The sequence below is a fragment of the Anabrus simplex genome, chromosome 1, assembly GCF_040414725.1.
Source record: "Anabrus simplex isolate iqAnaSimp1 chromosome 1, ASM4041472v1, whole genome shotgun sequence".
NCBI classification, from domain to species: Eukaryota; Metazoa; Arthropoda; class Insecta; order Orthoptera; family Tettigoniidae; genus Anabrus; species Anabrus simplex.
In genome coordinates this window covers 505,484,732-505,500,267 of record NC_090265.1, presented here as the reverse complement: position 1 = coordinate 505,500,267, position 15,536 = coordinate 505,484,732, and the positions used below count along the sequence as shown (strand labels likewise).

Genomic DNA, 15,536 nt, shown 5'->3' with positions numbered 1-15,536 from the left:
ACTTTGCAACCTGCTGGACTAAAGTAGCTCAGACGGGAGAGCGCTTGCCTTCTGACTCCAAGTCGACAGGTTCAACTCTGGCTCAGTCCGGTGGTATACAAAGATATTAAAACACACTGACCTCGTGTCGATAGATTTACCGATATGCAAAGGAACTTCTACGGGACAAAATTTCTGCACTCGGGCGTTTCCGAAAACTGTAAAATGAGTTAGTGGGACACAAAACCAATAATGTTATTACTAGTTATCTAGTTCTAAGTTATGCAACAAGTCATTTGCTGAATATGTAATAGTTAAAGTAAATTCCCTTCGTGCAGAAATTAGAAGCAAGTCAAACTTACATATTTTAGAAGTAATGTTAAAACTTGTTACTTAAAAATACAACGCAGTAGTATACAAATTAACAAACATCAGTAGAAAACACATATAGCCTACACATACACATACAGACGAGGAGTGAAATCCAGTTCTTCCCAATTAGTGATTCTTTAACGTAACTTCTGTTTTCTGAATACAATGGTTATTAATATTGACGGAAAAGAATAGGATTACCTTCAAGGAATTCTTGAAAGCCTCCTAAATATATTTCAGGATATAGCCAGCAGATCATCAATGCATAACTTGCACGGGTATAAATCTACAGGTAACCGGGCGAGTTGGCCGTGCGCGTAGAGGCGCGCAGCTGTGAGCTTGCATCCGGGAGATAGTAGGTTCGAATCCCGCTATCGGCAGCCCTGAAGATGGTTTTCCGTGGTTTCCCATTTTCACACCAGGCAAATGCTGGGGCTGTACCTTAATTAAGGCCACGGCCGCTTCCTTCCAACTCCTAGCCCTTTCCTATCCCATCGTCGCCATAAGACCTATCTGTGTCGGTGCGACGTAAAGCCCCTAGCAAAAAAAAAATCTACAGGTAAGAGAACATCACAAGAATTCATTTCAAATCAAGTAAGTTTGTAGCTTTATATTCCGATGGATATTGTGATTATACTCACAGAAACTGCATTTTTATGTGTGTTAAAATCCGCCTCATTTACACTGGTTGGGATTCAAACCAGAGATGCTTTGATGAAAAGACAGTAACGATGTCAGTTTTAGAGGTAAAAATCCTTTTCACCAGAAATCTCGAATAAATGGAGCATAAAACTCGGCCGCGCCTGAAGGAGTGTGGAAGATCAAGATATTCTCCTCATAAATCCTCCTATTATATGTCTACTCTAGATAACAATTTACTGAAGATGGGTACGATTTTGCAGGAGTGCCATCACTCATTTATAAAAGTGGTCGATAATAGCTGACCTAGAGAGTTTCGGTTTACTCGGTCTGCCATCTAGAAGGCCTAGAGTAAAACAGAACGTCGAAATTGACGACCAGACAGCCAGATGGCGTCAAATTGAAATATCTGCATACGGTAGCTGAGGCCATATTATTATTATTATTATTATTATTATTATTATTATTATTATTATTATTATTATTATTATTATAGCAGACCATCGCCCTAGGTTTATTTACTTACATTTAGGATTATGTCTGAGAAGTCTTGAGATAGATTGCCGATTTGTGGGCAATTTTCAATAAAAATAGGGCACAGTAGAAACGGTGAAATAATTTCTCATCTAATTCAAAGTAGGTCGGTTAGGAAAGAACGACGAACGATAGTTTGTTAACTTTTTTACAGTCTTCTTTACGTTCCACCGATGCAGATAGTTTTTTTTTTTTTTTTTGCTAGGGGATTTACGTCGCACCGACACAGATAGGTCTTATGGCGACGATGGGATATGAAAGGCCTAGGAGTTGGAAGGAAGCGGCCGTGGCCTTAATTAAGGTACAGCCCCAGCATTTGCCTGGTGTGAAAATGGGAAACCACGGAAAGCCATTTTCAGGGCTGCCGATAGTGGGATTCGAACCTACTATCTCCCGGATGCTAGCTCACAGCCGCGCGCCTCTACGCGCACGGCCAACTCGCCCGGTCAGATAGGTTTTATGGTGACGATAAGATAGGAAAGGGCAAGGAGTGGGAAGGAAGCAACCGTGACCTTAATTAAGGTACAGACCCAGAATTTGCATTGTGTGAAAATTGGACACCATGGACAACTATCTTCAGGACTGCCGACAATGGGGTTCGAACCCACTATCTCACGAATGAAAGCTCACAGAATATTGAATAATGTATTTGTAGTTCCTAACTATCGGATCACCTTTGAATTAGATAAGAAATTATTTCACCGTTTCAATTGTGTCTAAAAAATGCGTTAAGTAACGTATTACGGCCTGTTGTAACTTTCGTTTATAGACGGTTACAAATTATGTTGGACCGCCTGGAAGAAATGTTCATATTTTCACCGTAAAGTATAGTTCTTAGAAATATTAAACTTGTATTTGTTTACTTTTTATCTTTTCTTTCCTCCTCAGTGTAAATTTTTTTTATTACAAGCAATTTTTAAACTGATATAATTATCTTTGTTAATATTGCGGATTGGGCCTGGGTATAAGAAACAACGTTTGCTCAAAATGTAGAAAGAAATTAATATTCTACCTTCCTGGTCTATTTTCAGTTATGTGGGTCGGTACGAATATGGTTTAATCCAGTTTTACGACCATATGACCTTCCTGACAACATCTCTATGTGAGGGAATGTATTTACCTTTGCGTATTTCTGTGATGGTTAGTAGTGTGATATGTTGTACGTAAATGTATATGAATACGATCACAAACACCCAGTCCCTGAGTTAGAGAATAACTTAACGCGGCTAAATTCCCGGCCCGGTCAAGAATTGAACGCACGGTCCTATGAATCGAAGGCCAATACTCTGACCATTCTTCCAAAAGCCCTGATAAAGTGTAGAGAGAGCTGTTTCCGTAAATGGTGGGAATCCTCACGAACTACTTTGGAGGATCCTCATGTGCATGCTAACTGGATGGACGATAAACTTTGAATTTAAGTCTTAAGCACGATGCTAATCCTTGAAACATAAGACAACGATGAATGAACACTTGGCTTCTTAGAGATCGTCAGTGATGTTCTAATGATCATCTGTTTCTAGAGTAACAAGATGCTCTAGAAGTTCAATCGATCAATAACTGTAGCAGAACCTTGCAACTCATTTATATAGTCCCCTCCTCCGGTGCGTCATCCTTACTTTGCGGTCCATGCGTACGGTGTGTCAGATACCTTGAGCAAGTGCAATACATCCATAATCGGCACCTCTCTCCCCTCTCCGGCGCGCGGCCCTCAGGCGAGAGTGCCTCCTTTCTCCCCCCTTCTGCTGCCTGAGATGCTCTCATTTCGTGGTGTATGTGGGATTACTGTAACAACGAGGGGGGAGGGGTGAAGGGAGGACCATGAGCCTATCTCTACTATAAATACTCGATGCGAATCTTGGCAAAGCATCACAACATCAGTTTCATTCAGTCAAGTCAACTGACAACAGGACAACTTAGGATTACACTAGTCTCAAGCATGAAGTTGGTGAGTAGCCTAGCTCTAAAGTCAAAAAGTGAATCTATCACATTTCTGTTGAGTTCTGTGTATTCACAATAATTTTTAAGACGATTTAGTCTGACACGTAAAAGTCAATCTTCAATAAAAATAGGAAATACCTGAATAATTATTAGTTCATTAATTCACGGACAGTTAGGTCAATGTACATTGAGTTCTACCCCCTGGAATAGGAAAGTTTGAAAGAAAATCTTCATTACAAATTTTGTTCATTTTTTTCGATAACAAAGTCACAGACAATTAACCGAAGGAATTCATTAAACCAGTTCAATCAAATATTACACTTTGTTCTCAATTTTTAATTTAAAAATGGTCATATTATGCAGAGTAATAAAGCAAATATTCTGTAAATTTTGTATTGAATATTCGTTTGACCAGAGATCTATTGTACTCATTCCTTTCTCTGGATCAATTCTGACCAATTTCTTCTGTTATATCACAAAACGCTGAAGAAATATCGATTTATCAACGTTTCCTAAACATTTAGGTGATTTTGTAGCCAACGCATTTCTTGCAACTCGGACGGGATGATATTTTAGATCTAAATGGAAAATTACTCTCTATTAATTAGAATCAGAACTAAGAACAAAGTAGGGAATCTTCAAGATAATATTACTTTCGGACTTTCTAGGAATAAACTTTTGATTATTGTATGCTTAGAAGCCTTTTAAAATCAGAACTATACTTCTGGTAACACTGAAACTGAAGTAATAATTCACATTTCAACTACCTTGTATTGCATTCTCAGATACTCAAGGTCACTATCCTTACATTCGAACAGTTCTTCTTAGTGAGACAATGTTTTAGTGAAGATTTTCTAAATTCACATCATGCCTTACTCGAAGACACCCATTTTCAATATAACTTAGTATTCCGTCCTAGGAGATGAAATGACTCTGACAGCTGACAATATTAGTCCTAGTTCTAAGTCACAGACCGGTGTTTTTGAGGTATTTTATTTATCCGTGTCGTAGAATAAGATTTCCAATCGTATTATCTCAACTAAACTTCAGACGTTAATAACTACTTCCAATTAGTTGTAAGCAAGGAAGAAAGCATCTAGTTTTTCGTGACATTTGATATCGCGGGACCTCCAGATTTGTGTGGACTTTGAATTACGTGGAAGTGTACTTTCATTTCAAAAAATCCACATGCACTTGCCGAGATTAGAAACGCCTTGTAAGTGAAAAGCAAATGACGATTCCACTTGGCTGTCACACACCGCGAATTAATTGTAGTTAAACACAGTGAATTAAAGTCATATTGCACTTTTCTTTGGAAGAACTCTTTCTGTTACTCTCATGTGATAAAGCTCCCAGAAAAACTGGCTGATGCCTCAGCAGAGAGGAATGTTTAAATGTGATGCGATTCACATATTTTTTATACAAATTCTGTCTGCCCTGAGAAACGATCATAATAACTTTATACATAAATCGTTTTAAAGTTATTTCTCAGCAAATAAACTGTTTTATATCCATGAAGATAAAAAATTCGTCACAAATCGAAATCGGAATGTAATTAAAACGATAGAGATCCGTGATATAAATATAATTTATCTAGTATTCTGACTGTTTTTCTTTATTTCTAGCGGTCATGGGTTCAGTTTCTTTTCTTGTAGATCTAAGTCAGTATTGACAATAAGAAGACATTCCATCCCCACGTGAACTCAGCTTGGGTGACTTACTTAGTTTAACTGGCAGTGCCACTTTCCGGCACGTCAATTATTATTTTTTAAACACTTAATCTTTACTGTGATGTCTAAGGTAGTTCAGAGAGTTAGCTAGTACAGAGCGATCATTATTATGCCATGTGGTTACACAGCTGTGTAATGCACTTAGTTGTCAACTTCACCGCACCGCTAGTGGCTTTACGTCGCACCGACACAGATAGGTCTTATGGCGACGATGGGATAGGAAAGTCCTAGGAGTTGGAAGGAACAGGCCGTGGCCTTAATTAAGGTACAGCCGCAGCATTTGCCTGGTGTGAAAATGGAAAACCACGGAAAACCATCTTCATGGCTGCCGACAGTGGGATTCGAAGCTACTATCTCCCGGATGCATGCTCACAGCCGCGGGCCCCTGACCGCACGGCCAACTCGCCCGGTCACCGCGCCGTGCCACGAGGCTGGACATCATCGCGGTAAGAGGCAACGATCGTATCAGCAACAGCTTAGAATTGGTTTATTATGACCCCTCGGTACGATGGAGATAGAATTGTTCAAGTTTCAGCATCCTCAACACTTTAGCAAGAAGAAATAATCATCTATACACTCAAAATATTACAACATAATAAAACGAATTCTTCATTGTCCAATAGTCAATCGTGATAAGATCTAATACAGGGGAATTATTCGTACCCTGACTCACAGAAGATGCAGAAGTTCCTTAGTGGAAAATAAAATGAGAACAAGGTCGGTAAGATCCTTAGAAAAATGTGATATTCGTACTGTATTTGGGGAGAACGGAGAATTAGATCACATTTAAATCCTGTCAATCAAAGCACTCGACATCCATCTTGCATGAATAGAAATGGAGAACTAGAGGTGGTGGCGGTGATTATTGTTTTATGAGGAAGTCCATCTGGGCAACCATTCTCTATTAACACTAATTAGCGAGAAAAATGGAAGGGATCCGATATTTCGAAATATGAAGGTTACGACCAAAGAAAGACAAGGGCCACAAAGGGCGTGAAAATTAAGGCTCCCTAGGCCTCGAATGCTCAAATACTGTCGGGTTCGGAAAAGAGCAAGGGTTGACAAAGGAAGGTCGAATAAGATAGATGGAAGTGAAAAGCCTGGCACAAGTAAGTGAAAGTAATTGCCAAGACTCATCTAAGGACCCCGTGGACGCTAACCCATGCTCCCAAGTTGAGGGCCCTGGGGCTATCAACAGAGCAAGAGCATCCACATTATTATTAATATTACTAATGAAATCCTTTGAAGAAATCGTATTTCTATCATTTTCAAATATATTCCTAAATATTTCTCAATTTGTCTGAATCTCCGATCAGGAAAACCAAGTGATATCACTATGGAGGTCTTCGCGCAGGCTGTATGATACTCCAATAACTGTACATCAACTGGGAGGCCAAATACCTCAATAATTTCTACATTCCTTGATACGATTTAGTTGATTCTGTCTACGTTTTCTACCTTTGAGTTATTGTAAAATGTTGTCTAAATTGAGTTTGTTTTTAATTTGATGTACAGGTAAGGTTAATATTTCAATCTCAAATTAATTATGCAAAGTTGGTAAATATTCTGAGTCCTATTTCTTCAAATGATGAAGTACCATAAAGCTTGTGAAAGAAAAATAGGCTCCTTGGCTGATTGGTCAGCGTTGAGGCCTTCGGTTCAGAGAGTCCCTGGTTCGATTTCCGGCCCTTTCGGGGATTTTAATCGCGTCTGATGAATTCTTCTGTCCCGGGAATCGGGTGTTTGTCTCAACACTCTCCTTTTCCTATACACACCACACTACTAGCCACCATAGGCTTGGCGTCAGGAAGGGCATCTGCCCGTAAAGCAGGACCAAACCAACGTGTGCGACACAGTTCGTACCTGTGACCCCATATGTGCAAGAAAAGCAGTAGGAGAAGGAGGAGGAGGAAACGAATTAAAGGGAGCATCTTAAATTCTTAAGACAGATGATAAGTGCCAAGAGACAAAGATAATAACGTAACGAACAAGAGGTCCGGATCGCATTCATGGAAAAGTAGAATAACAGTGTAAGATTATCTCCAGACTAGAGCATAGCACAGTTATTAAGTTCTAGTGAAGTAGAGGTTTTAAAGAAGATACCGTCTGAGAGCCATTATTCAAAATTATTAGTCATTCGATTGCTTGAAATCGAATTACAAGAACTGTGGGAAAAGAAAGTGAAGGTTGGTTAGTAATGGGATAGTGAAAGACGATCTATATCTCGTGAGGCTAATACTGTTGGACTGTAAAACAACAAGATTTAACCACGAAAGGTGAAACAGAAAAGATGAGAATAAGAGGATAGGTACACGTTAGAAGGAAGTACTGTAATGCCGGATTGAGCTACAGTATGCAGTCCTCACAAACTGTGATTTATTCAGGGGAAGTGAGCAGAAAAAGTCTTGAGTTCAACAACTCTAAAGCACTTAAATCTCATCTGTTGTAGATTCTCTCCTGGAAGGATCTAAGTAATGGTTCTGAGCAATTCTCGGAGGAAAGTTCACGCGTGGGATTTACCGCAGTCAAACAGGAGCTCCATAAGCATAGCAGTGTTTCCGTAATAAGGACAAGCACATGATGCAAATTCGCTACTTGTACACATGTAGTGTCACAACGGACAAACTTGCACAACATGAACGTGCTGATGGGAAGAAGTACTCACTCTCACACCAATTGTCTTCTCCAGTTTCCCACTTGCACTTTTCATGCATACTAACTCACCGTGTACTTACTCAACATCATCCACACTCACAGATGAATGTTTTGATTATATTCTTGTTAATTCCAATCTCTGTTACGAGATATCAGTTCGAAGAAATTGACGAACATAAGTCATGCATTACAGAATTACATTAAAGGTTAGGATTCGCTTTCCCCGTTCTGATTATTTCAGCATCTTCTATCTAAATAACTACACTAAGGCATTAATACTCTTTGAAGGCTCTGGACTTATCTGGAGAGTTATTATCTTTGAGTTCAGGAATAAGTGCATAACCACTGAGCTATTGCAGCTTCCTAAGTTTTCGCTGTCAATAATGTAACTTTGAGTCTCATTTGCCTTTGTTTTCGGATCTCTATACCGAAGGAAGTGTTCCGTGATTCTCTTTTACGACAGAGTACTAACATGATTCATTAAGCTGAGTTGTTACATTTTACATGTTTATTTATCAGCCCGCAGGTTGGTTGGATTCTCAAATAGGATCACCGCAAAAACCACCGACGGTTCTACAATGAGACTTAATAGATACGATGCCGGGCTGAGTGGCTCAGAAGGTGAGACGTTGGCCTTCTGACCCGAGCTTAGCAGGTTCGATCTTGGCTTAGTCCGGTGGTATTTGGAGGTGCCATAATACTTCAACCTCGTGCCGGTAGATTTACTGGCACGTAAAAGTACTCCTGGAGGACCAATTCCGGCACCTCGGCGTCCCCAAAAGCAGTAAAAAGTAGTTAGTGGGACGTAAAGCCAATAAAATTATTATTATTATTATTATTATTATTATTATTATTATTATTATTATTATTACTAGATACGATAATGAGTGAAATATTTTTCAAATGCTTTTCACCAGTAACCAAGAAAGAACTATTGCAGTACGATTGACCTTGCGAATAACCCGCTGTATAGAATCCAAACATACCTCTCATAAATGATATTATACTTTGTTTTAGCTAGTATCAAACAAATTATAAAAATGCTACATCAAACTTTATTCGGTATCTAGTTGAAATATACCCCCGTAAATCATGGATATAATGACATTCGTAGTCATATTAATATGATAATGAATCCAGTACCGTATCTGATTAGTACAACGTTGATGAGTTCGTTGTTCATAAACTCCGAAATTTAGACATTAAATTCTAACCATTAGATTAATGCAAATAATTATTAATGTATATAGAAACTGTACCAACCCCGATACAATGCCAGAGTTTTAAAATCAAGTGAACTTCAGAGAAAGCGAATTAGACTCTTCCACTTTCGATTTCTTCATCGATAATTACATACAGAGAATCTCTGATACTAAGCTGTATATTTCAAAAGATAGGATGCTGTAAAGAATGGTAAATAAAAGCAAAACAAAAAAGCAAAGTCATCTCCGTACAGGCCATGAAGGCCCCTTGGTGGAATGGAAGGTAAAGGCTTCCACTGTCCGTAACCTCGGCACTTGATGGGGGTAGAGTAGTTAGCTCTACGCCCGGCCGCCTTTGCCCCCAGGAATTAACCTGGTACTCATTTTTGGCGTAGGTTGAGTGAACCTAAGGGCCGTGTGCACCTCCGGAAGTGGAAATCTATTTTCTTAAATTATACGACTTCTTGACGGGGATTCGAACCACGCCCTTCCGGGCGAACCAAGCACACCTTTACCGCCTCAGCCAGGTATCCCCTAAAGAATGGTAAATAACAAATTAAAAAACAGATGTTCTTTTCTTAATTTTACTCGCAGCTACGTACAAATTTCAAATTTTAAAAATGCTCTCCTGGTAAATTCATAACAATAGCTGTGGTCAGGCATATAAGCATTCTTTCAAAGGATGTTAAATGTTGTGTGTGTGTGTGTGTGTGTGTGTGTGTGTGTGTGTGTGTGTGTGTGTTTGACATTTCAACATTCTGAATTATGTTGCTAAGCAAATAGCACTGATCAAAGAACAGTGGTTCCCTGATGTTTCAAGTGGCTCTTGGCATATAATACAGAGGATGATCCTGTTTCATTTTTGCTAACAAGTGACTTCATTTAATAGCAAATGATTATGTCACGTGAGAATCAACTTGCTAACTGATTATGCCACGATGATGAGGTAAGCTCCGTACCCGGAAGAGAGAATTCAGAATGGCGGCAATCCTTTGTGAACAGCAAGTTCACATGGCAGCAATTCAAAACTGTTGCTCAAAAACTGACTCAGAAAACATTTAACTGACACAATGATTGCTCTCATAAAATAATTTCCCCTTTGCTCCCATGTAACGATCTCGGTCATGGAATTGAACTCTGTTCATACTGAGTGATGATAGTAAATAATTTCAAGAAGTTCTCAGTAAATCTGTATGATTCATGAGACAAGAGTCGGATTTCTAGAGAAAAGGTTTACCTTTTATCTCTTCACTCCAGCAGGGAGCAAGAATTCGTCTTATCACATCCGGCATTCCAGCTCAGTAGTACAAAAGAAAGAGAACCCATATTTTCTATAACATACACGACAAATACATCATCTTCCTGATGATAATGATTATGGTGATGATGATGATAATCATTAAAACAAACTAGAATAGATACCGAATAACTCACACATAGAGGAACAGAGGAATTAAAGACCGCGTAACTACAGCCTCAGAAATAAATTAGTTACAAGATAAACAAGAAACTTAAAATTTGCAACTTGTCTTTATCAAACAAGGGATAGAGTGAAGTCTTCAAACATAAACAAACTCACTTTTGGCCTGATGAACAGTTTAAGTAACTGTATATGTAGCCTGAAGTACTTCCACGGGCTAGTGTTAGCGAGCATGTTTCTCACCCAGAGGCTCTGGATTCGATTCCCAGCCAAGTCAGAGATTTTTACCCGGATATGAGAGCTGATTTGAGATTCATTCTGCCTGCGTGAAATTAATTTGGGAGCTATCTGACAGTGATAGAGCGCGCCAGGTCTAGAAGGCCAAGAAAACGGGCTAAGAGGATTCGTCGCACTGACCTCGCGTCACCTCAAAATCTACAGGCCCTCGGGCTGAGAAGCAGTCGCTTTATAGACCTAGATCCATTAGAGCTGTAGCGCCATGCGTTTAATTTATTTATTAGTTCTTTTGGTCTGAAGAAGTAAGTGAATCTCCAGAAAATTCTCTGAATAGTTAAACAACCGTATAAGTAATATTCAACAATATACTGTGTTTAAGAGTGACCAGAAAAATGTTTTCCAACAAATAATATTATCTTATTGTGAAACAGTTGTATGAGTTCATTGAATATAAACCTACTGGCTTTGAATTCGATTGAACTTTAGTTATGGTACCCTCAAATTCACTTTACTTGTTCTACAGTTCGCAGTCGCTTTCCTAGTCAGCGTGGCCGCCGCTGCCCGCCTCGACAACACGTACCTGCCTCCTACTAGCGCCGGAGGTGCCGGTGGCTCCCCCGGAGCACTGGCTGCACCTTTCGGAGGTGGTGCTGGCTCTGGTGGTGGTAGACTCGGCGCCGGGTCTGCTGGTTTCCGACCTGGTGCTGGTGGTGCTGGAGCATTCGGTGCTCCTGGTGCCTTCGGTGCTGGTGCTCCTGGAGCCTTCGGTTCTGGTGGAGCTGGAGGTTACCGTGGAGGAGCTGGTGGTGCTCCTGGAGCCTTCGGTGCTGGTGGAGCTGGAGGTTACCGTGGAGGAGCTGGTGGTGCTGGTGGTCCTGGAGCCTTCGGTGCTGGCGCACCTGGTGCTTTCGGTGCTGGTGGAGCTGGAGGTTACCGTGGAGGAGCTGCTGGCGCTCCTGGAGCCTTCGGTGCTGGCGCACCTGGTGCTGGCGCACCTGGTGCTTTCGGTGCTGGTGGAGCTGGAGGTTACCGCGGAGGAGCCGGTGGTGCTGGAGGAGCTGGTCGATTTGGAGCCCCCGCTGGTGGAGATATCATCCCCATCCTGAGATACAACAACGTAAACAATGGAGATGGCAGCTATGCTTTCGAGTAAGTTCGCACTTCACAGTCTTTCACTTATTTCATTTAGTCTGCTCGGAAAAAACAAGTTCGATTTTATGAATTAAATACTAGTTTTTGAGTGACTGGAATTGGGTGTGGTCAGCATCAGGTTATATAGTAGCAGAGGGAAATGGATTAAAATCCAACGCTCAGCCAATCCCAGAAATGTCCATTCGTACTTCTTCAAATCAACTCGAGATGCTTACCGAGATAATGGGTATTATTATAATACATTCTAGTAGGCCACAGTGGATTTCTCCGTAATCGTAACCTCTGATAATTATAAATGCACACGAAAAAGACACCAGATAGCCACAGGCTAGCGGACAGAACTGCTGGAGTTAGCCCAAATATTCCAACAAGAAATATTTTATTTAGTGCATATTACCATTCATAAGCCACCTAGCGGAGAAGGCGTGTACGGCTCATCCAGAAGGACATGGGTTCAATTTCACGTTAAGAATTGAAAAATGTAGAAAGGAGATTTCCACCCCTCGGCATTTGACCATGGTGTTCGCTCATCCTACACCAAAAAGTGAGTACAAAATTAATGCTTGGGGGGCAAAGACGGCTGGTCATGGAGCTAATCACTCTATCCCAACTGGTGTAGAGTTTACGGATAGTGGAACACTTTACCTTCCAGTCCTCCAAGGATTTTTCGAGGACAGTACAGAGATAGGTTTTTCTTTTTGTAAGGCCTAACACACTCCCTAGCAACTGAACTCCTGGGAACTTCAATGAGGACGTATTCTTTTCAATGTTCATAAATATTTAGTCATAAAATGTCATTTATAAACATGTATTACTTTCCCTACATTGAAGGATTATTTATAAGGGCCCTTACTTTGTGTCAAAATGTGTGACTTAGCACTAGTTAATACTTTGAATTTAATGTTGACGTCTCTTCCCACAGCTACGAGACCGCCAATGGAATTACTGCTGAAGAAAGTGGGTATCTGAAGAACGCCGGCGCTGGTCCCGATGCTGAGGCTCAGACAGTCAAGGGCTCCTTCTCTTACACCGCTCCCGATGGCACCCCAATCACTCTCACCTACACCGCCGACGAGAACGGTTTCATCCCCCAGGGCGACCATCTGCCAACCCCTCCCCCCATCCCTGAGGCCATCCTCCGTTCTCTTGAACAGAACGCCGCTGAAGAAGCTGCTGCTGCTCGTGGTGGAGCTGCTGCTGGATACCAAGGAGGTGCCGGATCTGGTGCTTACCAGAGTGCCGTAGATGGCGCATACCAGGGTGCTGGAGGTGTCGGTGCCGGAGCTGGTGGATACCAGGGTGGTGCTGGAGCTGGTAGATACCAGGGTGGTGTTGGACCTTTCGGTGCTGGACGAGGAGGATCTCCATTCGGTAACCGCGGTGGTGCTGGCGCTGGTGCCTTCGGCGGAGCAGGTACACGCCGACCTGCCACGCCCAGCTTCTCACCTGAGAGCGGATACTCGTACCCTAACCCAGGAAAATAAGACAATGCTGACTCTTGTTCTCGGACTGCTAGGCTATTCTCAGTGCGTCTCGTCTTACATTGTCTCTACTCTCGTCTCACCAGGAAAGCTGCTAATTTCAAATCACAATTCTATTACATTTCAGTATTTAGAGAATGATACAAATTTTAACCTTCGAATTGAACTGATATTTTATTAACAATGAAAACTGTGATATCCTCTAACTACAAGCAGAAAGTGCCGGAGTAATGAAGAGTTCAACACTGTATTACAACGAACTAGAGGTTAGCCTTTAATGAAGCTGAAAACGGATCGAATTATTGCTATGATATCAATGAACACCTTATTGCAATATTACTTTTGTAGAATTGCTTCTCGGATGATACCTATAATTTCATCCTGACTGTAAATAGATACTCTCATATATCCTTCATGTGTATTAGAATAGGAAGGCAAAGCAACTGTAAATATTATTTGTATCTATTTATTTGTAAGATATAAGAAAATCCTGTATAAAAATATTACTATTTTGTAATAAAATATTACTGTGTTATCTAAATTGTACGGTGTACTCATTTACACAACAATCCTTCACCAATCATGTCCTAGAATATGACTCTTACTCTTATGTGAAGAAAGACAAGTTCAGAACTCTTGTTCTTTCGTTTTGACTGACTATGGACCACGTTAATTCAAATTCAGCTTCATCTGTTTCTGGACTTTAATCCTCGTCCACTATGCCTTCATCCTTTCACTCTCAATCTCCTTCTTTCTTCTGTCCGTGCCGCTTGAGTACGGGATCTAACTTTTCCCTGAAACATCTTCGTGGCCTTGATTCTCGACCTTTTAAGCATTCCTGTTGCTGATTACCGTTCGTTGTGTTCTCATTTCTTCCAGAAGGTTCTTCACCTTCTGATACCAGCAGTATTCCCTGGCTTATTCTGTAGATATGTCCAAAGGAACATGGCTCTCCTCTTCAGAGTGGTATCTGAGATCTTTTCCATCTTGAGATATAATTCTTGATTTCATTTATTTCTGTATGATCCATCATCCGTTCTTTGGGTCCCAGTATGTTCCTCAGAATCTCTCCCTCTACTAGTTCCACTAGTTCAGAATTTTATTATACTCTGCATTGCCTGTTTTCAAGATATTTATATCCAAACTTTTCTATTGATTCCTTTTTTTTATTTACAGCTTTTGTATTTAATTTCTTTTCATCACAAAATATATTGTCAAAATACAAATTATCTGGTGAAAGACAATGGGGAAAGTTGCAAAGACTAATGGCTAAAATTTACAATTCAAGGATTTTGAATAGTTACAGCACAAATTAATCAATTAATCGAACAATTTATGCGACAGTCTCGCAGAAAATTGCTTGGCTAATCAGGTACGGTTAAAAGTGGCTACAGGATAACCTAGGTTCAAATATCGTGTTATCTCATACCAATCTGCGTTATGTTATAATAACTACTAACACTGCGATTACATCTCGTGCTCTTATGTGAAGAAAGTCTGAAATTACATTCCTAAAGTTCATATGTACTCCAAGTAACGCAGGTGATTTTGAGTCTGCAAAATGCCTAACATAGAAATAGAGGAAATATCTATCTTTGATAAAAAGAAAATATAGTTCAACAGAATTACGTTCACAGGTGTTAAAAATAGGTTTGTACCGTTTACTTGCATGACCACCTCTGTAATTAAACGAGGACCTCTCCAATTTTTTGCCAAATTATAGAAATGGTATTTTATTTTTATCGTTAAATCGAAATAGTGACTTTCATCTTGTTTCGTGAAAACTATTTTCGAGGTCAAAATGAAGTTATTATCATTATTTTCCTACAATTTCACATTTAAATATAACAAGTTGTCATCCCGATCATTAAGGAAAAGTTTATATCTCTATCCAAGGAACATTCGGACGTTACAATGCAATATCTCCGTCAATATACATTCATCTGTAAGACCACTCTTATTCTTCAACATGCTAGTTGTAATATCTTATTTGTGCAATAAAGAAATATTTTACATATATGGTTTTCTTCTTTGCTTCAGATCTTTCTCATTTCTGAATTACCACATTTTAAACAATTCACATTTATGTAAACGTTTCTATTTTTCTTTCATCGCGTTTTCTGAAATCATTTTAGAGGTAGAATGAAGTTCAATAGTCACTCTTTTCTCTAATTTAACGTGTAAATGAAAAAGCTAC

The 15,536-nt window shown here is 40.0% G+C and overlaps 1 protein-coding gene across 1 annotated transcript; it reads left to right on the top strand.

Annotated features, from left to right (window-relative positions):
* The first annotated feature begins 3,333 nt into the window (after positions 1 to 3,333).
* Positions 3,334 to 13,827, top strand: LOC136868354 (pupal cuticle protein 36a). The gene is made up of 3 exons (XM_067144769.2): positions 3,334 to 3,469; positions 11,230 to 11,855; positions 12,781 to 13,827. The coding sequence occupies exons 1-3, from the start codon at positions 3,371 to 3,373 to the stop codon at positions 13,340 to 13,342; spliced, it is 1,287 nt and encodes a 428-aa protein (XP_067000870.2). The 5' UTR covers positions 3,334 to 3,370; the 3' UTR covers positions 13,343 to 13,827.
* The last annotated feature ends 1,709 nt before the right edge of the window (positions 13,828 to 15,536 follow it).